Below are 27506 nucleotides of genomic sequence, written 5' to 3' on the forward strand. Positions count from 1 at the left end.
TCGCCCTGGCCTTGTGATCTCACTCTGTCTCTCTGCCCTTGTGATATTTTATTGCCTTTGAAGCATATGATCTCTGTGACCCACTCCCTATTCGTACACCACTCCCCTTTTGAAACCCCTAATAAAAACTTGCTGGTTTTGTGGCTCAAGGGGCATCACAGAACCTGCCGACATGTGATGTCACCCCCAGAGACCCAGCTGTAAAATTTCTCTCTTTTGTTCTCTTTCCCTTTATTTCTTAGACTAGTGACACTTAGGGAAAATAGAAAAGAAATTACGTTGAAATATTGGGGGCTGGTTCCCCCGATAGAACATCCCTGTGGAAGTTTCCAGTGGGCAATTTAATTATAGATGTTGGAAGTTGCTAGACTGGCTAGGATGTCCAATACCATAGCCACTAACCACATGTGATTATTTAAAGTTTAATTTTAATTAATTAAGAAATTCTGCTCTTTAGTGGCATTGATTACATTTTATGTGCTTAATAGCCACATATGGCTAATGGCTACCGTATTGATGAATGCAGATATAGAACATTTCCATCACTGCAGAAACTCCTATTGGACAGTGCTATGTTAGACCACGAGAAGTTTTCCAGTTTCGAGCCTCGCTACAAATAATCCTGACCATAGGCTTAAAACTGGACTTAGTACTGCTTGAGAAGTCTGAGGGAATCTGACTGTGATAGGACAAAGAGCATTTTATCTGATTAACCCCCCTACATACAAAACTTCACACTTAACACCATTATACAAGCCTCCTACAAGCTAACTCAGAAATTCATTTCATTTTTTTCAGGGCAGCCCAGGTTCCAGAGGTGCCCCTGGGCAGTATGGAGAGAAGGGCTTCCCAGGCGATCCGGTAAGTTTCTAGGGCCCAGTTGGCTCTGAATTTTATACTTGCTCCACAGTTCCTATCTCCTTTCCCTTTGTGTTTCCTGCCTACCCTGTAGGCAAATGGTTGTCTTAGGAGTAGGGGTGATAGGTGTTGGCTGAGGCTTTGGGAAAAGTCTGTTTGTGTCTTATCTGGGTTAGGCCCATCTTCTGAATCCTTATGGTATGCTGAGACTTTCTGGTTCCTTTGGGAGAACATTTCCATAGCTTTATTTATTGGACTTCTAATCTTGCAGACCTACAGATTCACTATTTGCAGACTTAGTTACAGGGGAATCTTTTTACACCCTTGAGGGAATAGCCTAAGAATATTTGAACCAGTGCATCAGTGAAGCTGCCATCATAGAAAAGGGAAAATCACCATGTAGCAGGCACCCTTTTAATTCTTTATTTATTGCCAACTCTTCTTCAAACTTGAGGAAGTACTGCTTTGATTTTTTCCAAAATCCTGTGAGTTTCAAATATGAAAAATTTTCTCACACCTCTTATACCTTGACCCAAATTAACTTAGTACTTGAACATCATACCATTTTGGGGAAAAAGCTGATATTTCTGGATTCTAAACTACTTTTAAAAATCTTTCTCTAGGGTAATCCAGGACAAAACAATAACATCAAAGGACAAAAGGGCTCCAAAGGAGATCAAGGAAGACAAGTAATTTGATCTGTTTTATCTATGAATTGATTAATTCTGTTATTGATCCAAGTAAATTTAGTAAGATATGTAACCCTTCTGTAATTGAACAAATGCTCTTAAGACCACATTGAAAAGAACTTTATTTTTTGATGATGCATATTTGTAGTAAGGTACACTTTTATGAGCAAAATTATGAAGTTTCTGGCAAGTGATATTATTTTGGAAAATGTAGTAGCAGTGAATGTTGCTATACTTTTTTCTTCTTGAAAGGGCATATAACTGTTAATATGTGGAATGATCACAGCATGACATGTTTATTCTGCCATTTTAATAGTGCTTGAGGTTTTGATGCTGATGCCTTTGTGATTTATTCACAATTTTTGCCTTTTGATCTTGAGGAAATTATTATATTTTTAGGGTAGAACTGGACAGAAAGGGGCGCAAGGCAGTCCTAGTTCCAGAGGCAGCAGGGTAAGTATTTCTGTGGACATTTATTTCCCCTCCTTGCCACTTGAAGATGACAGAGGCATTCAGAATATTTGTTGCGCAGAGTTGGCTGATTCAGGGCTGAAATATTTTTCAGGGCTTCTCCATCTTGACACTACTGAAATTTGGGGCCAGATAATTATTTCTTGTGAATGGCTATGCTATGCATTGCCAGATGTTTTGCAGCATCCCTGGTCTCTACCCACTAGTATCAGCAGCACCACCCCTCCCCACAGCCCACTTGTGACATTCCAAAGTGTCTCTAAATATTGTCAGATGTCTGTGGTGGCTGTAGTAGTGGTGAGTTTGAGAGGCAAAATCACCCCTGGTTGAAACGACTGTAACATAGTTGGCCTTTCCCTTTCTACCTTCCAGGTGTTTTGGGATGTCTTTGAAGAGAGCCAATGATTTTGACACAAAAGCTCTCCTTTGGTAGCTTACATAAGAATACTATGAACTAGGTAAATATACTTTCGCTTTACATGTTGCCAATGAGAGAGAGGACTCACAAACAAATTCTTCCTAAATGGGCCAAAGCACTGGCAATTAGGGTCAAGTGGCAACCTTGAGGTGCTGGCATAACTTTACAGCATCCCATGTTATATCAAGCCTATCACAGCAAAAAATGGGGATATTGGACTTCCATATCTTTTTAAAAGGAGCAACCAAGAAATCGCCTTTCCTTCTGTAGACTACTGAAGCTGGAAGTGATATTTATAATGTATTAAAAACTCCTCTCTCATGCGCTCAGCATGGACATCATTAAAAGAGAATAATGGACAAAGTCCTAGATTTGGCTCTGAGTTTTGTTCAAGAAGGAATTGAAAATGCTTGGATTTCTTTTCTAGTACAAATTTGGAATCTTATTATTTTGAAGGCTGTGGCTGATTGCCCTTCTCTCTGGGATAGATGGTGAAGAAATGTGTTTTTATACCACTTGCCTTTGTTTATCTTGAACCACAATTCTTAAAGGAAAAGAGCTGGAGTTGGAAGGGGTTAGGCTTCCCAGTGCTTCTGGTAAAATTCTTTGGGACTTTGCCCTCTTCTTCACACAAGAGAATTAGAATGTAATAAGAGGAAGCAGTAGAGCAGCAAGATGAGCTAAATGCTATAAATTTTAAAGATAAGTGTGTATTTTTGTTGGTTTAAGAGGAAATACTTTTAGTTTAAAATAGCTTTATAACTGACACATCAATGAGGTACTTTAAAAAAAGAGTTGCCAGGAGTGGTATAGGCAATAAATCATGGACAAACCAGCCAATTACAGGACATGAGGCTCTCGGCCCCCTCCTCATCTACCCATTTCCCTGCTGACCTCCTCCTTTGTAATTTCTTTTCTCCTGAATTAAACAAGGTAACATTGATATGAAACAACATCAGGTTTTCTCCCCTCTCCCCAACTTTCCGATGCAGAATAGAATTCTCTGTGAGGGTGGGAGCATCTTAAGTGGATGATAAATTTTAAACAACGTAAGACAATCCAAGACATTGTCTTCTATGTGACAGAATTTCAACTTATGTAAATTAATTGTTCTACCTGTTGTTCCCAAAACAATGGATCCACACACTGAAAACCACACTGGAATCCACATTCAAGGCCCTATGCTTTTTGCCTGCCATACGCAAAGAATACTTCTATAGCATCTATTTTGCACCAGGTCTTGCTCAAATCACTTTCAAATATTAATTCATTTAATCCTCATAACATACCTGTGAGGTAGATACTATTATTATATCCATTTTTCCAGATGGAAAAAATCAAGAAACCTTGGGCAGCTTGCCCAAGGTCACAAGAACTACTAAGTGGCACAGCTGGGATTTGAACTCAGTCTGTCTCCCTCCAGAGTCTGGGCTGCTAACCACACTGGGTGAGGTTTATTGGGCAATTGCCCTGTGCCACACAGGCTTTAAAGAACAAAACTGAGCTCGAGTCTGCCTGATTTTCAAGGACATATCTCTAACCATTGTGCATATAGTCTGTTACACAGAATACACATTATTTTATCCTTGCTTTTTAATGAAGACAGAATTGTGATGTTATAGGAACCGAGGCCTCAATCTTTGTTTACTGTTTCTTCTCTGCTTTTTTATGTCAAGAGCTTTGGAGATTGATTCTGGGTACAAACAGCTGAAAAGTTTCAATGGGTAACTTCTTTCAAAGAGTATTTGCATCTTAAAAGCAAAAAGTAGCTTGAATCAAGGGGCAGAACTTCAGTGGAAACATTGTAAGCAATAGCCAACCTGGTGGAGCTGATACTTGATCTGATAGTTTATTCTAAGGACCTTCAGAAGGTGGGCAGTTGAAGGAAAACAGCAGTTCCAAAATAATTTCCATGGCTACATTTCTGAATAAATGAATGAAGAAATAGAATTTTTAAAAGTACTTGCTTTTTACCTAAAGTAATCATGGTTGTTTATCACAACACTAAGTTAATTGGTGGTCGAGATGTTCCACAGCTCTCTCAAAGAGGCAAGGACAGGGTTTGAGGGGGTGATAAGAGGGTGCAAATCTTATTCTTGCTGTTTAGGGATAAGGAAGTTAGGATCTGGGGCCTGAATCCTTTTCCCATTTGGCTACCCTCTGGAAAGGAGACTGGTGACAACCACTAGGTAGAGGGCCTGAGCTGGCAACGTGAACTCTCTTCTGGATAGGCGCAGAGAGAGATTTGGGCTTCAGGGATCAGCCAAGCTTTTTTGTCCCCTGTTGAACCTAGTGGTAGCCATTTGGACATTTGGATCACTATAGTTGAGCAGAACCCATTAGCCATTTATTTCTTGTAGAATTCTATAGGGACTAGCCCCAGTGGGCCCATATGAGACACTATACCTAGAAATTTTTTACCTTCTCCCAAGATACAATCAGAGGCCCAGGACAGAAAGAAATGGATGTGCCACAGCTCTTCTCCCATGGGAAGGCTCTGATTAGCAGACAGTGCTTTTTGGGATTTGCTGGAGAGGGAAATACAGAAGACAGGATCTTCAGGATGATTTGATTCTCTAAACAGCCTCCTGGATAATTGTTAGAGGCTGTCAGACTGGAGCTGGGTCTGTAATGACTTTTAGATTAGTTTGCAATCAGTCCCCCAAATGTTAGTCTCTAATTAAGTGCCCAGTGTGAAAGCTTGTCTATGGAAAATGCCTCAGGGAAACTGTTTCGGTGAGCTGCTCATTACTTATGTCAATCAGAGAATGAAAGAGGCTGATTTGCCTCAAGGAACCCCTCCATTCAGACATCCACATACTAACATTTTGCCTTTTCTGTCCCAGGGAAGAGAAGGTCAAAGGGGACTCCGAGGTGTCTCAGTAAGTAAACTTGACTTCCTGTTCTCTGTGGTTGATGGGACCAAGGAGGTTTCTCCCATGTAGGTGGTACTGGGAATCAAATCAGTGAGCATTTGACAAGGGTATAGGAAGTGCCCAGTGCTGGACATGATCCCCACTGACCCAATGATCACTGCAGCTCCCGGGAACAGAACAGACCTAAGGAAAAGCCTCCCTGATAGATACCTGGCACAGGCAGAACCTGTGCAATTCCAAATATTGTGCATTTGACTGCTCTTCATGTGCTTTGGGAATCAACTTCAAGAGAGAGAAATTCCTTATTGGAGTAAGAAACAAGTTTATGTTCATTCCTTAGACAGTCTAGAACTGTAAAATCCTAGGCCAAGTAGAGGGTGAGCCACGAGTCAGACAAAATAGTACCTATTTCTGATGTAAATAGTATGAAGAGAAAATCTATTTGGAAACAAAGTGTAGAAATGCTTGACACTGGAAACTCTTGTTCATCAGGGAGAACCAGGAAATCCTGGACCTACAGGCACATTGGGAGCTGAAGGATTACAAGGCCCACAGGTGTGTTGGAATATTTTGTAAATATTGATAAATGCTGTAAAGTTATTCTGATGGGAAGAAGGCAGGTATTTCTGTATAAAAATAAATAACTGAGAATCTGCCCCCTGCCCTATTTTGCATTCCCTATCATGGGGTGGGGGGTGATTTCATTCCATCAAACTTGCTTCATTGTTTGCAGGTCACTAATAAGCCTTTGTAGAGGAAAGATGTGCTCTTGTGCTCACCTGGTATTGTGTCTTCTTATTAGTAATAGTGAATGATTAATACCTTCATATTACATTAGTAATTAACACCAGGATCAACAAATTGGTTTTCCATAGCTGGGGTCCTGCATACACAGGCTCCCACAAAGGAAAATTAGTTGAAAGTTGGAAACTGCTACTTGACTTGCTTAAAGCTAACTCTACAGGGGTATCAGTATTTCTGGAATATTACTGATAGGGCTTTCTGTGAGCCATTTGCATCTTTCATGGTCATATCATTAGTAATGTGAGCACCAGAAGTCAGAGCATCATTGTCTTACTTCCCTCTGTGACAGAAGGGGAAGCTGTGGTCATTCTGGAGAGTAGCTTTGTAGCACATGGTTGTTTAGTCATCTTATGAAGCCCACTTTACATGAAGCCCACCTTAAGCCTGGACTCGTATGGAAGGGCCTGTGTAGCTGTGCCTATTCTAAGGTCTTCCCGGGAATTCATTATTTTCTAGAAAATTCAGGTATTAGGACCAAACTGGAATTTGGGATTCTCTTGAGTGGTTCTGGGGTCCCTGAACCAAGCTACGAGCTAGCAGTTTCTCTAGATTGGGTAGGGATGGGACCAGCCTAGATCCATTCCCAGGCTTTGGGGTGGATGTGGGGGTGGCAATGACAGTTACTTCAGATACCTCAGACACCCATGGGTCCCTTTGACACTGAGACAGTGAATCAAGGCTCACCTGATGGCTCCTGGGCAGCCCAGGGCCATTTCACAGCTGGTACTTCAATAGGAAGAAACGTTACTGCCACCTCTAGTTTTTGCTTCTATGTGAGATAACCGCATGAGAACCATGTGTTTGATGGCAAATATGGCAGAAAAATAGACTTTGATTCTTCTGATAGGGGTCTGCTGCTAAGACGCCCTTTTGTGCTAACTTGAAACAACTTTACTCTCCATTTTACACATTAATAAGGGCTTTGGCTCAGGTAACCCGTCCCTTTAAAGGAATTCATCTGACTGTTGTCTGTGTCTTACTTCCTTTTCTTATAGGTTTCATTTCCCGCTTTGGCCTATTTTTATTTCCTCTGTAGAAGAGGGATGAAGGTCTTATATCCAGGCCAGGAATTCCTTAAAGAGATCTGGACCACTGAGTCCACTGGGCCTGTCCTCAATTACTCTTAATACATGCTTAATCTCAGGGTTAAAAGGCTGTGGGAAGGGTTGGATCATTGCTTTTCTGCAGGGTGTTTCAAAAGAAACACTGAGAAGTAAGCTTTCATTGACATAATTGCATTGTATTTCCTTTGTTACCACTAAAGGGGTCACAGGGAAATCCTGGCAGAAAAGGAGAAAAAGGAAGCCAGGGGCACAAAGGACCTCAGGTGAGTGACTCAGAGACATTAGGTTCAATGACTCTCAACAGTTATTTTCCTCTTAGTGCAAAAAAATCTTCACATATAATTTTTTGTATTATTTACATATATATTATTTCATTTTTGGATTATCTGGGGCAAAATTTTAGCACAGCTCAGATTCCTCATACATAGCTAAAGCACTCCTCTTTCTCCTTCACTGGGGTTTTACTCTGAAAGCACAGATCCATTTCATCAGCCTAAAGAAAGCATTTGGAAGAATACAAATATTGCCCAATCATAACATTTTCTCCAAAAACTGATACATTATTCTGATTTTTCTAACTTTTAAAATTTATACATGCCATGCACATATGTCTCCATTCACTATAGATATTTAAAATTGACTGTACAAAGATCCCTTGCTACTCAAACCTACTTGATTCCTATGTTCACCTCTTGAATTCACCATCTGAACCTGTTCGTTTCCTGAGAAATAAGAGTTTGAATGGTGAAGGATGTGTAGGAAAAATGTTCTAAATCTATTCAGTTCTGCTCAGACAGTGAGAGTTCACAAGGCAAGGGATACCCATATTTCTATATTCCTAGCATGTGTGGTCAGTTATATTTCTGATAATATGTGTGTGAAAGACACTTCTGCCCGTTTTTTTATTGGGAAGCTGAAACATATCCTGCATGCCGTTATGTATGCACATATGGTACGGGCACAAAGGTGGCAAAGTGTCTTCTTCTAAAAAAATCAGTGCATTATGACAATTTTCCCACATTTGGAAATAGCATGTGTTGACTCAAGGGTGCCTTTTCTTTTTCTCACTAAGCCCCATATGGACTAGTGATGTCCCTGCAGATTAAAACATGTGGTCCTCTAACTAGGACTGGAACCTGAGTCATCTGGTTCAGCTCTGCCATCTGCCTCTCTCCTCCTGGGTGGCTGGATCTTTTGTTAAGGTTGCATCAAGGAGTTGTTGTGAATAGCATGAAGGAAAGTGAAATGTTTCTAATGGGCTTTCTAAGAATTACTACGGTGCCAACTTTTTAGTCTCTAATTTTTTTTTCAGGGTTCTCCTGGGCTAATGGGAGCTAAAGGGAGCACTGGAAGACCTGGACTTTTGGGGAAAAAAGTAGATATTATTTCTGTTTTTTAATTCTTTTAAAAACATATTTTATATTTAATGGATAATTAATAATTGCATATTTTTATGAGGTACAATGTGATATTTTCTTTTTTTAAATTCTACTTTAAGTTCTGGGATACATGTGCAGAACATGCAGGTTTGTTACATAGGGATACATGTGCCATGGTGGTTTGCTGCCCCCATCAACCCATCATCTAGGTTTTAAGCCCCGCATGCATTAGGTATTTGTCCTAATGCTCTCCCTCTCCTTGGCCCCCACCCCCCGACAGACCCTAGTGTGTGATGTTCCCCTCTCTGTGTCTATGTGTTCTCATTGTTGAACTCCCACTTATGAGTGAGAACATGCAGTGTTTGGTTTTCTGTTCCTGTGTTAGTTTGCTGAGAATGATGGCTTCCAGCTTCATCCGTGTTCCTGCAGAGGACATGAACTCCTTCTTGAAAAAAGTAAATGATATTTCTTATGGATTTCAAATACAAAAGTACCTCCATTTTCTTCCTGATTTTCATGTTAATTCCTCATGTGATTGAATCCAAGCACCATCAGCAAGTCACCAGCATTCCACTAATATGTACTCTTCCTTCCATTGAGCAAAGAGTTTCTAACTGCTGACCTGTCCATGAAGCTGCCCCCTTTCCCTAGGAGAGAGTGATCTCACCCATCAGAAACAACTCTAAAAGATCTCTTTCACTCCCTGATTTCCTGAATCCAAGAATGCATGTGGTTGCTGAGTTGAGTGGAGGATGGGTGGCATCAGAACTCAAATCCGTTGGTGCATGTGGTTCTCGAACCACGACTATCTCTGAGATGGCTCTGTTGGGGATCGTCAGAGAGCAAACGATTAACCTCATCAGAATCTGACTCCCCTGTTTAAAACCTTTCAATGGCCGCCTCTCCAGGGTCCCGTGACCTGTGCAGTCACACAGGTGGCCTTGCCGAGAAGAACCCCCTGATGAGTTTAATGCTCTGCTGTCATGGTCCTGAATCTCATTTTTTAAGCAAGGGGCCTGAGTTTTCCTTTTACACTGAGCCCAGCAAATTGTATCATGGGTCTTGGCTTTCCCATGGCCTCCAGGAAATATTCAAGCTTTAAGGTAGTTACAAGATAAATAAATTCTGGGGAGCTAATGTATAGCATGGTGACTGTGGTTAAAAATACAGTATTGTATACTCGAAATTTTGCTAAGAGAGTAGATCTTAAATGCTGTCAACATAAAGCAAAAATAAAAAAGGAAAAGTGGTAACAAGATAAGGCAATAGATACATTACCTAACTTAACTGTGGCAATCATTATACAACATATATGTATATCAAATCATGTTGTACACCTTAAACATATGCAATTATTTGTTAATAAAGTAGGGGGTCATTTACAAGGCCCTTTGCTATTTGCTCCATTTCATTCTAAGGTTTCACTGCTTACCTCCCTCCTGCGTGCCTGCCTCAGGCCTCTCACTAATGTCTTCCCTCTTCCTGGATCACTCTCACCCCTTTCTTGCCCAGTCCCCTGACATACAACTCATCCTTCAGTCCTCAGCTTCCCTGCTCCTTTCCTTTCGGCAGCCTCCTCAGGCTCACCAAATCTGACTTAGACTCCCCTTCTGTTTGCTTCCATAGCACCCTGAACCTTATCTCACAATATTATAATTGCCTGTCTAATAATTTCTTTTTCCAGCCAGGTGAGGGCGGGACCACCCCTAATGTGTTTATTTTGCAGTTCAATAAGTAATTGTTGGATAGGCAAATGCATCAGCAAATGAGTCAACTTTCCCTGGAGTCAATTTTCTACTTTTTGCCTTCTCCTTCAGTCCTTTTACAACACTGGAAAAGCAGCACACCAGTCCAGCTCTGGGCTGTGCTAGACATCTTCTGCTAGCTATGAAAAAACCATAATTTGTGCCCTACTCTCATCCCCTCAGTGAGCACTGACCCCTCACTGAGAACCTTGAGTCTCCTCATCGAGTGGACAGAACTTACCGTGATAGGAACCAGGTTTGATTTTACTGATCTGAAGCTCTTCTTGTCCCACTTACTAGGGAGAGCCTGGAATTCCTGGAGATCTAGGGCCAGTGGGGCAGACTGGGCAGCGAGGAAGACAGGTATGAAGTTTTGAAGTCCCTACCCTCCCCAGATCTGAGTATTCAGTTCCAAGGTAAAGAGAAGGGGTTGACACCTTCAGCCCAATTATGGGGGGCATGAAAGCTATTTCAGCATCTAGGAAAATGTGAGAACATTTCTCCCACCCCCTAAAGCTCTCATTCCATAGATAGTCTGTCAACGTGAAGGAGAACAGCAAGCAGGAGAATGGGGGTAGGCAGAGAGGAGAATGGATGAGTTAGAACAGGGCATTTCAATACCTTAACAACCAGCATGGCCACATAGATGCATATCCGTTGAAAAACAACACTGCCCATTTCTCCTCCCTTCTTGCAAAAGTCTAGGGTGACAATAAGAGATAGAGGAATAAGGCTAAGAAATGGGGCATCGCATTTTTAGGCCTGCACTCTGTCCTAATGGCTTTGGCTGTAACAAGATCTCAGCTCATGGAGCAGCCAGTATAGGAACAATTATTTCATTTTTAAAAAATTAATGTTTATTACAAACGTTATACATAGATATCATAGAAAATTTACCAAGCACAAACATTTTTACAATAGCCAAGAAAATATGGAATCAACCTAAGTATCCATCAATGGATGAATGGATAAAGAAAATGTGGTATGTATGCATAATGGAATACTATTCAGCCTTTAAAAAGAAGAAAATCTGGTCATTTGTGACAACATGGATGGATCCAGAGAACATTATGTGAAGTGAAATAAACCAGCCATGGAAAGTTAAATACAACAAGATCTCACTTATAGGTGAAATGTAAAAGAAAGTCAAAATCATAGAAACAGAGAATTAAAATGTAGTTGCCAGAGGTGGTAACTAGGGAGATGTTGGTCAAAGTATACAAAATTTCAATTAGAAAGAAGTAATAAGTTCAAGAGATCTATTGTATATCATGGTGACTACAGTTAATAACAATATATCGTATATTTGAAAATTGCAAAAAAAAAAAAGAAAAAAATAGTAAATAAACATAAGGAGCCAGAGGCTTACAGGGGAACAAATGATTAGGGCACAGCAAGTTTCTGACTTATGGCTACACCCACAATCCATTGCCTCCATAAAGGCTTTCAGTCTTCCTTCATTGCATTTTCTATCCATAAAATTAAATGGTTGTAGAATGGTCCAGCAAGTCTTAAAAAGTATCTTTTTATGTGATCTAATTTGAAAACATGAATCTAAAAGGAAAGGAAGAAAGAAGGAAGGAAGGAAGAGAGGAAAGAAGGAGGAGAGGGGAAGAGAGAGAAGGAAAGAAAATTTACCCAGAATAAAACATAGGAAAGAGGGAAGAAAAGAAAAATTACTTATAATCCACCATTTTGAGATATTTATCATTATCATCCTGGAAGTTTTTAAAAAATCACTCTAAACAATGTATCATGAGCATATTTTCATGTCATTACATTTTTCCTCAACATCATTTTTAGTAGCTTCAAACTATTCTGCTAAATGCACATACATTCATTTATTTGACCGGTATCTTGTTATTGGTTATTTAGCTTGCTTTCAGTTTTTCACTGTGGTAAACAACACAGCAATGAACATTCATGTACCTAACTAAAATTTTGGACAAAACCATAATGAATTTCTACATAGAGATTTCTAAAGTAGCATAGCTGGATCGAAGAATATGCACATGTTTCATAAAGGCTTTGAACTCCATTATGAAGTGCCCTTAGGAAAATTCAAACAGTATGTGGATCCACCTGTTATTCAGGACAGTGTTTGTTTTAGGGCATCCACAATAACAGGTATTGTCACTTTTTTCCATCTTTACCATTGACAAAAATAGTATCTCATTGCAGGGTCAAATTTGCATTTTTTTGTTACCAGGGAGGACGAACATTTTTTTCTGTATGTCTATTGACTATTTGTAGTCCTTCTTCAGAGAGTTTCTCACCTGTGTTGTTTGGACCAGCTCCTAATTTTCTAGGGAAGAAACTGCCACTGACTCCACAAGTCCTGAATGACCACCCCTCTACTTCCTGCAATGTTTACAGAATGGAGCTGGTCAAAGAAGTACAGGGAACATATCAGGGAGTGAGGAAAACACAGCAACACAATGTTCCCAGGGTTCAAGGTCACCAATTAGGCCCCATCTGCATGGAAGTCCCTAGTGCTTCTCTTCTGACACTGTAATCTCCCCAGTATAGATTAAAATTAATTTCCACCTTTGAGAAATTGAAATAAACTGGTGTGTTTACACAGGGAGATTCTGGCATCCCAGGCTACGGTCAGATGGGACGAAAAGGAGTAAAGGTAAATATGGAAATCAATTATTTTTATTCATTGATGAATCAAACTAAATAATACAAGAAGAAATGATCATACTGCAGAAGTGATATGTTGATGTATTTATGTTCTGTGCTGAAAATTATAGGGCCCAAGAGGATTCCCTGGAGATGTGGGGCAGAAGGTATTGTATGCATGACCTTTTGAAATTACCATGATCTTAACCTTCTACTTGAGAACTGAGATAAACCTCTAGGTCTGAATGAAATGGGGACAATAAGGAGAAACCCAGGACAGTTGTTTTCCTTGGGCTTCCTGAGGAAAGAATCATATTTAACCCCCATGAATCTTTACATTGGAAAAGATTGTTCTGTCCATCATTGCCTGATGCCTCTGCCTTGAAAGCCTGCCTCCAGGTATCCTCTCAAGTTCAGTCTTCTGTTCTCTTCTTGATTTTCTGCCTTGGTGATTTCATTCAATACTCTTGGCTTTGGTTATTGCTATTTGTTCTTCATTATTGTGCCCTTTATTTTCTCTCACCTGAAAGATTACAATATCCTTCTAATTGGGTTCCTCCTTCCATCTTTTCCCTGATTCAGTTAATTCCAAACACTACTGTCACTTGATTTTTTTCCAAAGCATAGCTAAATTATGCCACTTTCCTACTCAAACATCTTCAAGAATTCCTCATTGCCTGCCAGATAGAAATCCATCTTCATGCTGTAGGAACAGACATACCTTTCATCTCAACCCAAGTAGCTTAAGTTATGTCTGTTTTATACATTGGAATTCTGTAAAAAGATCTCCCTTAGAAAAAAAAGTCCAGAACAATGTCTTCTACATAAGTGATGCTTATATTAAAATACAAAATATGGGTTAAAAAGTAGAATATCTAATTAATCAAATAAAGTATAGGAAAACTGTCAACTGTTGAATCCTCTTAAAACTATTTTTAATGAATGAATTACCAAAAGAGATTCTTAAGTACAAAAGGGTGCAAAAGGGACAATATAAATCACCATTAGAAAGAAAGTCCTCATTGTAGAGGATCAATTTTCCAATTTACTGATAAAGGGAGAAAATTAGCATAATTCAACTTACTGATAAATGTGAAATAAGTGTGTCGATAAATAACTGTCAAAATTTTAAAAAATCGGAATAGATTATTTTCACCTCAACTTTTTCATAAATGTTTTATGAATTTATAAAGTAATTCATTATTTATTTCATATAGTCAATACTCCAAATGTTTTTCTGGGTTTTCAAGCATTTTCTTTGGATATTTGTAGTAACTGGATGACCACTGAATTGAAATGTATATGTAAATATTTATATTATTAAAAAATTAAAAATAGTTTGAAGAATAAGTGTACCAATGACTTAGTTCCAAATGACAGGAAAAGATGACATTTAATGTTGTATTGGCCTTCATTAATATATGATTGTCATAATATCAATCAAGTTTGAGTCCAGAGAGTTTTTTTTTAATTCTTTCATAGCAAATACTTTAACATCTTGACTTTTTATATCTGAATCTTCAGGGTGATATTGGTGATCCTGGAATTCCTGGGGGACCTGGACCCAAAGGATTTAGGGGACTAGCAGTAAGTAGCCTATAATTCCAGAAATGATAAATATTCCTTTGGCAGACTTTGGCTTTTATGTTATAATAATAAGTGTGGATTATTGATTCAACCCAAGGGCATCTGAAATGCCACTTGCTAGCTGTGACCTTCAACACATCTTTTCAGGGTCTCTATTTCTGTAACATAAGAATTGAACTTAGTGACATCTAAGGTCACATTCAGCTCTAAAAGTTTATGGTTCAATGAATCAGTACTATTTTAAAGATTTACAAATTGATAACTTGCTGTTCCAAGAAATGTCAGTGCCTTCCAGTATTTTCTAAGGCGCGTATTAAATCTTGGCATATTAACCCTGTGAGTGGAAATGAAGGTGACAGTGGGAAGATGTCCTTCCCACTGTGTCCCTGAAGGTTTCTGACAATTCCACTATCCATCACAAGGTCATGTAGGCTATTTTGAGGAAGGCTATTGAGATCTTCTAATTAGCAAAGTGCAAAGTCGAATATTATGCTTACTTACTTAGAAGCAAAATGCTGAGACAAGCATCCTTTCATTTTAAAGTTTGAGTGCCATATCGGTGGTCACCATCAGTGTGAAAAAAGATGCAACTTAATGGATACTTTCCATCTGGCTGGATAAATTTCATTAGTATCCATATCCATCACTTTGGGGTATGAGAATGACATAGCCCACTCATGTCCTCTTATGAGTGTAGGGAATCATTTTTCTTATTTGATCTTTTACAGATGGGAGGTTTCTCATTAGATGTCTGTGTGCCCTCATATATTTGCTCTTCCATAGCACCAATCCCAATTTATGGCTAATTAAGATTGAAATGCACGGCCAGTGCCAGAACAAAGTATGTCACAAAGAGGCTAGGAGGGAAATGGATGTTTAGCTGTCATTAAGAATATATTGTTTATATCACAAGTAAGCAGTTTACCTGACTTCAATTAATAGCTGCTATCTTTTTTAAATATTTTTTTAAAATTAGAAAGTCTTATCGAAACTGAAGTAGTCCCCATAGATAGATAGTGTTGAAACTAATGTATTAATATATTCCTATCTGCAGCTCACTGTAGGCTTGAAAGGTGAAGAGGGATCTCGAGGACTCCCAGGCCCTCCTGGACAGAGAGTAAGTGTATCCATAAGAACTAAATAGGATATAGTAGTTTCCAGTATGTTCCATGGAAAGGGCACAGAATTTAAAGTCAAATGCACTGGATTTAAGTCCAGATTCTGCTTTTTACTAGCTATATGACCCAGTCACTGGGTCTTTGAGTTTATTTCTAAAATGAGTGGATGACATATTCTGTCCTAACTACCTCAAAAGGTAGCTGTGAGGATCAGATAATCAAATGTGAATACTCTTTGTAAACTGTAAGGTTTACAAATAATAATATTGCATTGCAAAATAATTAATAGTAAATAAAATATATAAAGTAAATAAATATATAAAGTAGAATATATAAAGTAAATAAAATATAATGCAAATAGTTAATATTGGTTAACTCCAGTGTTGACTCCAGGTTGATGGAGTTTACCAAAACCACTATTGTTGCCTTCCTATCCTCAAAATTTAGACTTTAGAGAGATTTGGAAATATAGGCGCAACTTCCCCTATGATTCTATTACAAGAAAAATGGCACCTCTGGAAGCGTTCTCAGGCAGAGTCAGGCATATCTCCCACTGACGAAACAGCCATCTCTCTATTTTAGTGCCTCCCAGGTTGTTGTAATGATTTAGTTACATGTCTGTCTCTCCTAACAAGCACAGTCAGGTGAGAATTAAATATTGCGAGCACCTGTGTTTTGTGATGGAGACCCAGGCAGCATTGTGTAAGGAGTGGATAAGCTGCTTATCTTGTTTTGTGCATTGTGAGTATTTTCCGATACTTGAAGAGGTTCTTGAACTTGGGACTTCATTATGAAAGCAAAAAACGTGAATGGTTTTGTGGAAAACTGAATCCATATTAGAATGACAATCAGCTAACTGTAAGGATACTCTGATACAATATTTACTTTTTTGGCATTAAGGAATGTGTGAATATTCCTAGTTATGCGAGTAAGAATGTAGTCTCTGGGCCAATCTGGTCTGTTCTGGATTTATCTCCTCAGATTCTGGGGCTCTCATCTGGGGACACCCACATCTTCCTGGCCTTGTGCTTGGCCAAGCTAGTCTGGACTGGAATTTGGCTTCTTTGTCTCAAGCTCTTGATCTCAGCCTCTGCTTAAGAACTTGTTCAAAGTTATTTAAGGGCTCGCTCTTTCAGGACATCCTCTCCATGGTTCTGATTCTCTGTAAAATGTGGACTGTCTACTCTGTGTATTAGCCAGAAACTGTTTATCTCTCTGTTTAAATGGTCATGCATTCTTTTCTGTTATCTGCCATAACCCTTGTAAAAGGAAGAATGACACTACATGTTTTCGTGGATGCATAATTTCCTGATTCGAGTTAGAAGGTTAATATGTCCCAATGGGTACGATTGGGGATGGCACAACAGTTCTGGTTAACTCCAGCAATCCACAATAGGCCACATAGACATTCAGCAGACCTTTAACTGTTTATTGGATGGATGGACCAATGAAGAAGTGACCCAGTTGTCATTTACAACAGAGGTTCTTATGCCGACATCCCTGGTTGAACCTCTGAGGGAGTCAATGAAATTGTACAAGTGTAAGCATGAAATCACATTTTTTTTGAAGTGAGCATACAGGCATTCATTAGTTGCCCAAGGGAACCTATATTTGCAAATATATTAAGAATCACAGCCAAGGAGAAGCCTGATCCTAATTAATGGAAGTAAGAAGGAGCAAAGAGAAAAGCTCAAGCTGCCGAGAAAGAAGGACTGACTTCTTTCAGGAAGTCTTCCCTGATTCAACTCACCAAAGTATTTGTTTTGCTTTGCTCCATAATCTCTTGGCATTTATGAGCTTGTTGTAATGATTTAGTTACACTTCTGTAACTCTTCTTTTGTGTAATGTTTATTTTTCTGTGTAATTGTCTTTGGGTCTTTCTCATATGTAGAGGCTGTTTCTTATTTCCTGTGCTTTACACTCTTGATGCGTAATATAACTGTTCCTCTGAATTCCCAATAAATTACTCTCCTTGGCACTGCCCTTTGAAAAGTCTGCTGTTTATAATTTTAAGCATTCTTATGAGAAATACCTTCCTCTAAGTATTACATCTTTAGTAAAAGTATCTTTAAGAAATACCTTTGTTTCTTCTTATCACTGAAGAAAAATAATTTTGTTAACTTTGGTAGACATTAGCTTACCTGATCTAACACTGAAAGAAAAAAATCTACACCCTTGATGTGAGTAGGGAAAATATATGGCAATTAATCCACTGGGTTCAGGAATATTTTAACTACTCTCTACCAGCTGTGCTTTTAAGAAAGAAAGTTTTTTGTTTTCTCTTGTTTTATTACTAAAGACTAAAGACTTCAGTTGGCATACCACTAACTTGCTCCGTTTTTGTTTTTCCTAGGGCATTAAAGGCATGGCAGGGCAGCCTGTATATTCTGTATGTATCTCCTTATTCATGAAAGAAAACTCAATAAGTTCACTGGGAAATAAACACAGTTACTCAAAAGTCACTGTACTTATATTTCTTTTCTCTCTCCTTTTTCAACAATTACAGCAATGTGATCTGATCCGGTTTTTGCGGGAACATAGTCGTGAGTATCTTTTACGGAACAAGAGCATCCATCAATGGTTGGTGAGGCACTTAGGACTGTATGCAGTATGGGTATGTGAGATCAGTAGGATGAGTTCACTGGTGGGAAGCCTCTGTAACAAGCTTGTCTGGAGTGCCTACTGTAGAATATTGCACATTAAAGGAGAGAGGAAAGGGGGTATAAGTAAAAGTGCCTTCGCTCATGAGGGGCAATGCAGACATCAAGAGAAAACATGCATATAGGAAAATTAGAGAAAAACCCAAAAGATGAGTGAATTAACTCACATTAGTATAACAGTTATGAGCGAAAGGACTGGGAGGGCGTGTTGTTAAAGGGATGATCATGGGGGTTTGGGACTAGTCGGTTACTCAGTTAATAAAGGATGTTTGCATGGGGGTAACTGAATCCAGCTATGGGAAAGTGATGGGGGTGGCAAAAAATAGTTTCAGAAAAGGAATAAAGCAGGAGTCGACATAAAGAGGTTGTCTTTGGTTATAAAGAAGGAAAAATAAGGTAGAAAAGCCCAGTAATATAATTTCTGAAAATTTGTCCCAAGGAAATACAGCAAAAGAAAGAAAAAATATAGGTAAATATATGATTGTTGGAATATTATTTGCTAAAGCAAAATGATTATACATTTAGACTGTTTACACTTACAGAATAATTAGGTTATAATATATCATCTTCTGAGAAAATATTAACCAAATATAGTTTTTATGAAGACAATCAAACTTTGAAAAATACAGGCATTAAATATTATAAAATGAAATTGAATCCTCATTATTTTTGCAGGTAGGTAAATACATACATAGAAACAAGTACTAGAAGCAAAAGTAGAAAAACAATGATTTACTGTGTTCAAGGAGGTGGAATTTTAGGAGATCTGTGTTTCTTCATTATGTTTCCATTGTGGTTTTTAAATAATCATAATCAGAAGAATGTAAAAGGGGAAAATCAGAAACTTTACTGAAGGAGACTAGATAAAAATGTTGTCATTGCAAGTATGTGGCAAGGGAAGAATAGCAAAAAAGCAAGTTTAGAATAACCGTCAGGCTAGCAGGGGAGAGGCTGAGTGTCACCAAGGATGAGTAAGCAGAGGAGGAATTGTGAAGGGAAATCAATTGGTTGGAGAAGATGATTAGTTTACATATTTTAGGGGTAGAGGAATGTTGTGTAGACCCTACATGAAACGATCGACCCCAATGAAATGGGGCTTTAGTAAAGGTAAGGGAAGGACACTCAGATGTTGAAGTCATTCAGTGCTGGTGGTTCTTCAAAACACATGGATGCATGAGGTTTCTCCAAATGTAAAATTAGAGAGTCAGAAACAGAATCTCAAGGAGTTTCTGTTTCTTGGCAAAAAGAGTGGGGCCAAGGTACAGAAAAATGGCATTCCAGAGATGGGAGAGTCCTGCCAAATGTGGGCAGCTTGCAAGGAGGCAAGAGGAAGGAGGCAATGGAAAGGAGGTTCAAAGGGAGGAGATAGCGGGAAAGGCCCTTCAGCACCCAGGAGGAGATGAGAACTAGGGACTGGGACCACAGGGAGAGAAAAAGGGAAGAACCATTGTAGGAGAAATGAATGTGGGATCAACTTTCCTCATGTTGCCAGTCTTCTCAGTGAAATCAAATTATGTCTTCCCAAAGAAGACCAAAGGTAGGTGGAAGGGGCTGGGGAGGTGAGGACCAGCATTGGAGGGTTTGGGATTTGAAGGGAGAAGTTTTCCAACATAGAATACAAGGAATTAGCCCATAAATCAGGAGGTCAGAGAAGAGTAGGCAAGTTCTATAACCACACAGGGCACTGATTGGATAACACAGAACTCCAGGATGCAGACTGGAGATAAAGATGCAGGCAACAGGCCGTTAGAGCTGATCTAAATGGCCTCACTTAATAGCTGACATTTCCAAGGCTTCTCATCTAACATCATTTGCTCCTCAGTCCAGTAGCAGCTCTGTGACATACAGGGATGAGGGCCAGGCTGAGACTGTCTTTGGAAAATAAAAGAAGGTGTCTAGAAGGCTGGGGGAAATTAAGAGAGAAAGGGGGTGGTTGAGAATAAAACAGAAGGGCCCAAGTGATTAGCATTTTGGAGGGAGATACATAAGTAAAGATTTTTAGGAAAAATCAACTTTAAAGAAATTGCTCAAAAGAGTTTAAGTAATTTCCCCCTAAGTCACCCAGCTTTTCCAGACTCAAACCCAGTGGGGTTTCTGCTTCTACGACCTGTGCTTGTAGCCTTGCAGCTGTGTTTGAAGTTAACACGTGGAAGTACTCAGTCAGGAAAAAGGGGTCTGTTTTGAGCCTAAAGATGCAAAGGAGGCTGTGGGTTATGTATGCTGTCTGATGGCAGTTAGCATCCCAGGGGCCATGGGGTTAAGACAAACAAGAGGTGTTCACAAGGGTGGATGGCAGAGGACCACTGTTGCACAACAGCAAGACAGAAGGCTGGTGTGTTGCCAGTATTAATAATATCTTTTATTATATTGGAGTGACTCATTTGCTTCCTAGGAATCGAGTGAAATGAACATGGAAATTGTCAGGCCTGTGGTTTCTTAAAGATGTATCAATACTTTCCCGGATTCCTCTCAGTTGAGGGAACCAGATGCTGTTTTGCTCAGGAGAAACCCTTGGGGTTTTTCTTCCTCCCTCTGGATGTGGAGATCACTCAAACAGAGGAGCTGTTTTTTATCAAAGACAAAATTCACTTGGAAATCCCCCTATGGTTGTATGGGAAAATAAAGGCTCCCAAGATATTCATCAGGGAAGAAAATAAGACCCCATATTTTAGCCTTGCATTGCTGAATGACTCTCAGAAGGCTATAAGATGAGGCAAAACAAATTGAATTTCAGCTATCTTGCTGTTTAATCAGAGGCTCATCTGTTTTTGCTTCTAAGACAAGTGATCAGTGTTTCAGTTTCAACCAAAATTCTGCTAAAGTCTGCTGGCTGTGGCTCACAAATGGAAAAGGTTAGGAAGGCTAACAAATTAATAAAATTCTGTTGACATCTTCCTCAATACTTTAACCTTGGCTTCCTGTCACTTAGGAATTAGCCTCATTTGCAGTTAGACTCAAATAACATTTTCAGCTTTGTTAAAATGTTGTTTTTTGAACTATTTTTAGTCTTGTTTCAAGAAGGTAACAAACTTTTCCCTCTCTCCTTTTCACAGCTTGCTGGAAAGGTGAGTATTCTTACCATGCTGTTCCCTGCTGAGATCATTACTGCTGCATTCCAACAAGACCAATCTGAAAGACGCCCTCAATCCTGTGGGAAACAGGACTTCTTCCTTCTATGCAGACAGTTTTCTTTTGATTATGACTATAATTGTCAGTGTCATGATTGACCTGTGTATGAAATGGTGACTGAATCCCAGCCCCTAGCCTGGGACCCATCACAGTTTACAAGTCAGTTTCTCCCCAGTGCTGGCCCTGTGCTGCTGGGGGATTCAGTAAACATGGCTCTCTGACTAATCCACATTCTGTTGCTCTGTCTGCTGCTGACGCCCTTGACACTGGCTTCTTGGGTGTGAGATGTGCCCTTTCCTCCCTCTGGCCCACACTCATACCTGTCATCTCACTGAGTGCCCACTATTTGTAAACCTTTCCTGCCCGTGGCTGTGGATGGTCTTCCCAGGGCCTAACCTGTAGTCGGGGCTGCATGGCACCTTAGAGCCCTTGGGTGGCAAGGCCATTGGAGCCAGTGGCTATGTCAATTTCAAAACCTCCTGGTCTCCTAGAGGCCTAATGATGTAGACCCTCAGGATCTTTAAGCTCGGTGCAAGTTTGGAGCCATTCACCTTAATTCTGCAAAAATATACCTTGCAAAGAGTAAGTGCTCAATACAACTTCATGGATTTGGATTAAATATATCTTTCATTTTTCTTATTCTATTGTTTATTATCAGCTTTCATATTTTAAAATTACTGAAATTTCTTCATGGTGAAATTCTTTGATTCAAAACACTTCTCTAAATGAATACTTCCCTTTTTTAATTTCTAAGAACAGTGGTTGGGATATGGGATATTTTGAGTGTAATATGCTTTGGGAGTTAGCCAGATTGGGGATAGTAGAACAGCCTGAGCAGATGGAAGTGCTTATTAAAAGAAAAATCATTTTTCTCTTCCTATGTTCAGACTTTAACAAGGACATTGAAAAGTGAGGTTTGATACATAGGGTAGATTTTCTATGAAATTCTAAAGTTCAGTCATCATAAGACATGAGTATTGAGCTAGGAATGGCAGATAGTCCCATTTTTATAAGAGTTTATTGCAAACCTTTCTTGGTTCATGTTGCTTCCTTCCTCTTGCCACCCTGGCCTTCACTGAAAGCCAGCTTTCCTGAAGCCCCTGAGATAGCCCCTTTTTGGAAACAGCCTCTTTATCCTCTGAATCCTCATTAAGAATAATCTTTACTCTATACCTTATAGTATAATGATCCTTGCCAATACAAGTTCCTCGAAGGCAGTGCTGCACTTGATTCATCTTTGCATGCATTTCACAGTGAATGTTATACTGCATTTCATGTGGTATGTACTCAAATATTTATTGCATAAGTGGATGGAAATCTTACAACTATCTTTATAATTAATAGATCATTTCAGAAGATTTTGGGGGAGAGCAGATTTTCAAGAGCTCCAATAAGCTATAATTTATTTTTATTCACTTTTAAATTTTACACACAGTAAAATTCATTTATCTTTGTATGTGTTCAGTTTTACCAAATGTGTAGATTCATGTAAGCACTATCCCGGTCAGGACACAGAAGAGTTCCATCAGCTCAAGAACTCCCACCAATTACATTTTACACAGCTGACTGATTGATAGTGGGCTGTGAAGTCTTAGCATTATATAGCCAAATATTCATGCTCTGCATTTATGTTAACAGCTTCAAGTTTGCAGACCAGATTTCTTTCCTTTCTTTGCACATGGGTACCTTTAGTTCTAGAGCTGGATGAAGCACTTGCTTTGCCTCTGTATGAAACCACTTCATTGGAGTAAAGAGTTGGGGAAAGGATTTTGATCCAGTGAAATAACTTAATACTTCTGCTTTTCTTTTTTCTAGAAAAATGTCCAGCATATCCAACAGAGCTAGTATTTGCTCTGGACAATTCCTACGATGTCACAGAAGACAGCTTTAATAAAACACGGGACATCATCACTTCCATTGTCAATGACCTTAACATCAGGGAAAATAACTGTCCTGTGGGAGCAAGAGTTGCCATGGTTTCCTATAACTCAGGCACCAGCTATCTCATCCGCTGGTCTGACTACAATAGGAAGAAGCAACTCCTCCAGCAGCTTTCCCAAATAAAGTATCAAGACACCACAGAGCCCCGAGATGTTGGTAATGCAATGAGGTTTGTGACCCGCAATGTGTTCAAGCGGACGTATGCAGGAGCCAACGTGAGGAGAGTTGCTGTGTTTTTTAGCAATGGTCAAACGGCCAGTAGGTCATCCATCATTACGGCCACCATGGAGTTTAGTGCCCTGGATATCAGTCCAACAATCTTTGCTTTTGATGAGAGAGTTTTCCTTGAAGCTTTTGGGGTAAGAATTTCTCTTGGCAACTTCTTTAATTTTAAGATAGTGGTAGGTATTGTGATAGGGCAGGATGGGAGTGGTAGAGAGTCAAGGAATATATGTGGCCTCTTGAAAACTCCTTTACAGTTTTCACAGCTATATTGTTGTCAGTGTCTGTGAAATCCAATCCTGAATAATAATAACAGTCAATGATAACAGCAACCACATTTGCTCAGCTCGTGCTGTATGCCAGGCACTGTCCCTAGAGCTTTCCATACGTATTCATACATTCTCACAGCCCTCGGAGGTCAATGCAGCTGTCATCTCCATGTTAAAAATGAGGAAACTGGGGCTGGGCGCGGTGGCTCATGCCTGTAATCCCAGAACTTCGGGAGGCCAAGGCGGGCGAGTCATGAGGTCAGGAGATTGAGACCATCCTGGCCAACATGGTGAAACTTCATCTCTACTAAAAATACAAAAATTAGCTGCATGGTGGCGCGTGCCTGTAATCCCAGCTACTCAGGAGGCTGAGGCAGGAGACTCACTTGAACCAGGGAGTTGGAGGTTATGGTGAGCTGAAATGGCGCCACTACACTCCAGCCTGGCAACAGAGAGAGACTCTGTCAAAAAAAAAAAAAAAAAAAGGAAACTGAGGCCCAGAGGATTTCTAGTGACTTAACTATATACCAGTACTAAGTGGCTAAATTGAGATTCGAACTTAGGTCTATGTGATATAAAGGACCATGAACATGCTGCCCTGCCAGCCCTCTACTGCTCTGGTGTTTCTCAAATTTGTTATCTGCTTGCTGTTGCTCACAGAACAGCTGGCCTTAACCAGTGATGGAAGAAGTTCAGGGGATCTTTGAACCCCTATGGTGGTGCAAAACATTTGATGTATATGAACATTTTTCCCAAAAGAGGTCCTGTCACTTTTGGATCCACAGATTCTCAAGGGATCAGTGCTCCCCTTCCCTTCCTCCTAAGAAACTTAAAAACCTCTTCATCTGTTCAACAACTTTTCAGTATATTCAGATTATCCATAAAATACATTCTTCCTGAGCTGTGTAAAGCCATCATGTCCTTCAAGAGATTATAAAGGTCTATTTTTATTAAAAAATGTACAATTTCTACCATATAAAGAGAAAGAATCTCTCTATAACATGGAGAGAATCAATCTGTTCCTAACACATCCAAGCATTTTTTGGAAATAGGAGCCACAGAGAGTTACAACAGATCCTGACAAAAAGGATTGCAGGAAGTCAAAGTCCTGTGGTTTTCAGTTTTTCTTTTTGAAATTTTTCTGCCTCCTTAATTTTTCTCTCTGGGGAAAATAAGTGACTTTCTGCTTTGAGAGTTGCATAAAATTCCAGAATACAAGAAATCTTAATAAGACATCAAATTTAATCCTTATCTTCAGATAGGACTGCGCCAAAGCCCTCAGAATCCCCAATGAGAAAGAGCCACCAGTCACTCTTGTTAACAAATCATTTTAAATTTGCATCATATCTACAGAGAAGGTGACCCAGGAAGCTATCTGGTTCTCATCACTCTGCTCTTGCCAGATAATAACCCCACACAGTCATTCTGACCGCATATCACGCCTTGAGCAATGTTCCCTTTAGTCATTCTTTATTCTTCCCTGCCTTGCACTCTCCTCCACTCAGGACATCCTCCTCTCTGTCCCCCTCTCTCAATTCCCTCCTTCCAATCCTCTTCATCAAGTCCTCACTGCTTCAACTCTGAAGGCATAGAGCTGCTACCCTTGGTGTCTGAGAGTGTCTGTTTCCCCACATACTTACCCACACTGGATTTTACCTATTGAGCTTTTTAAATGTTTGCCAATTGGGTAGGTAAATAAGAGTTTCTTGTTGTTTTGATTATATTCCTGTGTGAGGTTAAACATTTTTTCATATGTTTATTGCCCATTTTTATTTTTCTGTGAAACTCATCTCACATCCCTTGTATCCCTTGTTTTTGGCATTATTATTTCTTTTGGCAAGTCTGCTCTAAAATAGTTTGCCTTACCTTTTTTTTTTCTTTATTTCTTCTAAAAAAAAAAAAACAGGATACATGTGCAGAACATGCCGGTTTGTTACATAGGTATACATGTGCCGTGGTGGTTTGCTGCACATATTGACCCATCTTCTAAGTTTCCTCGCCTCAACCCCCACCCATCAACAGGCCCTGGTGTGTGGTGTTCCCCTCTCAGTGTCCATGTGATCTCAACGTTCAACTCCCAATTATGAGTGAGAACATGTGGTGTTTGGTTTTCTGTTCCTGTGTTAGTTTGCTGGGAATGATGGCTTCCAGCTTCATCCATGTCCCTGCAAAGGACATGGTCTCATTCCTTTTTATGGCTGCATAGTATTCCATGTGTATATGTACCACATTTTCTTTATCCAGTCTATCATTGATGGGCATTTGGGTTGGTTCCATGTCTTTGCTATTGTAAATAGTGCTGCAATAAACATATGTGTGCATGACTCTTTCTAGTTAAATGATTTATATTCCTTTGGATATACACCCAGTAATGGGGTTTCTGGGTCAAATAGTATTTCTGATTCTAGATCCTTGAGGAATCGTCATGCTGTCTTTCACAATGGTTGAATTAATTTACATTCCTACCAACAGTGTAAAAGCATTCCTATTTATCCACAGCCTTGCCAGCATCTATTGTTCCCTGACTTTTTAATAATCACCATTCCGACTGGCATGAGATGGTATCTCATTGTGGTTTTGATTTGCATTTCTCTAATGATCAGTGATGTTGAGCTTCTTTTCATATGTTTCTTAGCCACATAAATGTCTTCTTTTGAGAAGTGTCTCTTCATATCCTTTGCTCATTTTTTGATGGAGTTTTTTGGGTTTTTTTCTTGCAAATATGTTTAAGTTCCTTGTAAATTCTGGATATTAGACCTTTGTCAGATGGGTAGATTGCAAAAATTTTCTCCATTTCTGTAGGTTGCCTGTTCACTCTGATGATAGTTTCTTTTGCTGTGCAGATGCTGTTTAGTTTAATTAGATTCCATTTGTCAATTTTGGCTTTCATTGCAATTGCTTTTGGTGTTTTAGTCATGAAGTCTTTGCCCATGCCTATGTCCTGAATGGTATTGCATAGGTTTTCTTCTAGGGTTTTTATGGTTTTGGGTTTTACGTTTAAGTCTTTAATCCATCTTGAGTTAATTTTTGTATAAGGTGTAATGAAGGGGTCCAGTTTCAGTTTTCTGCATATGGCGAGCCAGTTTTCCCAGCACCATTTACTGAATAGGAGATCCTTTCCCCATTGCTTGTTTTTGTTAGGTTTGTCGAAGATCAGATTGTTCTAGATGTGTGGTGTCACTTCTGAGGTCTCTGTTCTACTCCATTGATCTATATGTCTGTTTTGGTGCCAGTACCAAGCTGTTTCAGTTACTGTATCCTTGTAGTATAGTTTGAAGTCAGGTATCATGATGCCTCCAGCTTTGTTCTTTTTGCTTAGGATTGTCTTGGCTATATGGGGTCTTCTTTGATTCTATATGAAATTCACAATAGCTTTTTCTAATTCTGTGAAGAATGTCAATGGTAGTTTAATGGGAATAGCATTGAATCTATAAATAACTTTGGGCAGTATGACCATTTTCATAATATTGATTCTTGCTATCCAAGAGGATGCAATGTTTTCCATCTGTGTCCTCTCTTAATTCCTTGAGCAGTGGTTTGTAGTTCTCCTTGAAGACGTCCTTCACATCCCTTGTTAGCTGTATTCCTAAGTATTGTATTCTCTTTGTGGTGATTGTAAATGGGAGTTCACTCATGATTTGGCTCTCTGCT

General features: G+C 39.4%; 1 protein-coding gene across 1 annotated transcript in view; it reads left to right on the plus strand.

Moving 5' to 3' along the window:
* COL6A5 (collagen type VI alpha 5 chain) overlaps positions 1-27506 on the plus strand; it is a 137688-nt gene that overhangs the window by 62593 nt on the left and 47589 nt on the right. The window contains exons 18-33 of the mRNA XM_009446456.5: positions 799-861; positions 1482-1547; positions 1947-2000; positions 5283-5318; positions 5805-5867; positions 7381-7443; positions 8493-8555; positions 10605-10667; positions 12889-12939; positions 13061-13096; positions 14454-14516; positions 15571-15633; positions 17988-18023; positions 18141-18177; positions 21348-21359; positions 23239-23723. Of these exons, the coding sequence (XP_009444731.3) occupies positions 799-861; positions 1482-1547; positions 1947-2000; positions 5283-5318; positions 5805-5867; positions 7381-7443; positions 8493-8555; positions 10605-10667; positions 12889-12939; positions 13061-13096; positions 14454-14516; positions 15571-15633; positions 17988-18023; positions 18141-18177; positions 21348-21359; positions 23239-23723 (1254 nt within the window). The remainder of the gene's footprint in view (positions 1-798; positions 862-1481; positions 1548-1946; positions 2001-5282; positions 5319-5804; positions 5868-7380; positions 7444-8492; positions 8556-10604; positions 10668-12888; positions 12940-13060; positions 13097-14453; positions 14517-15570; positions 15634-17987; positions 18024-18140; positions 18178-21347; positions 21360-23238; positions 23724-27506) is intronic.

The sequence above is a fragment of the Pan troglodytes genome, chromosome 2, assembly GCF_028858775.2.
Source record: "Pan troglodytes isolate AG18354 chromosome 2, NHGRI_mPanTro3-v2.0_pri, whole genome shotgun sequence".
NCBI lineage: Eukaryota > Metazoa > Chordata > Mammalia > Primates > Hominidae > Pan > Pan troglodytes.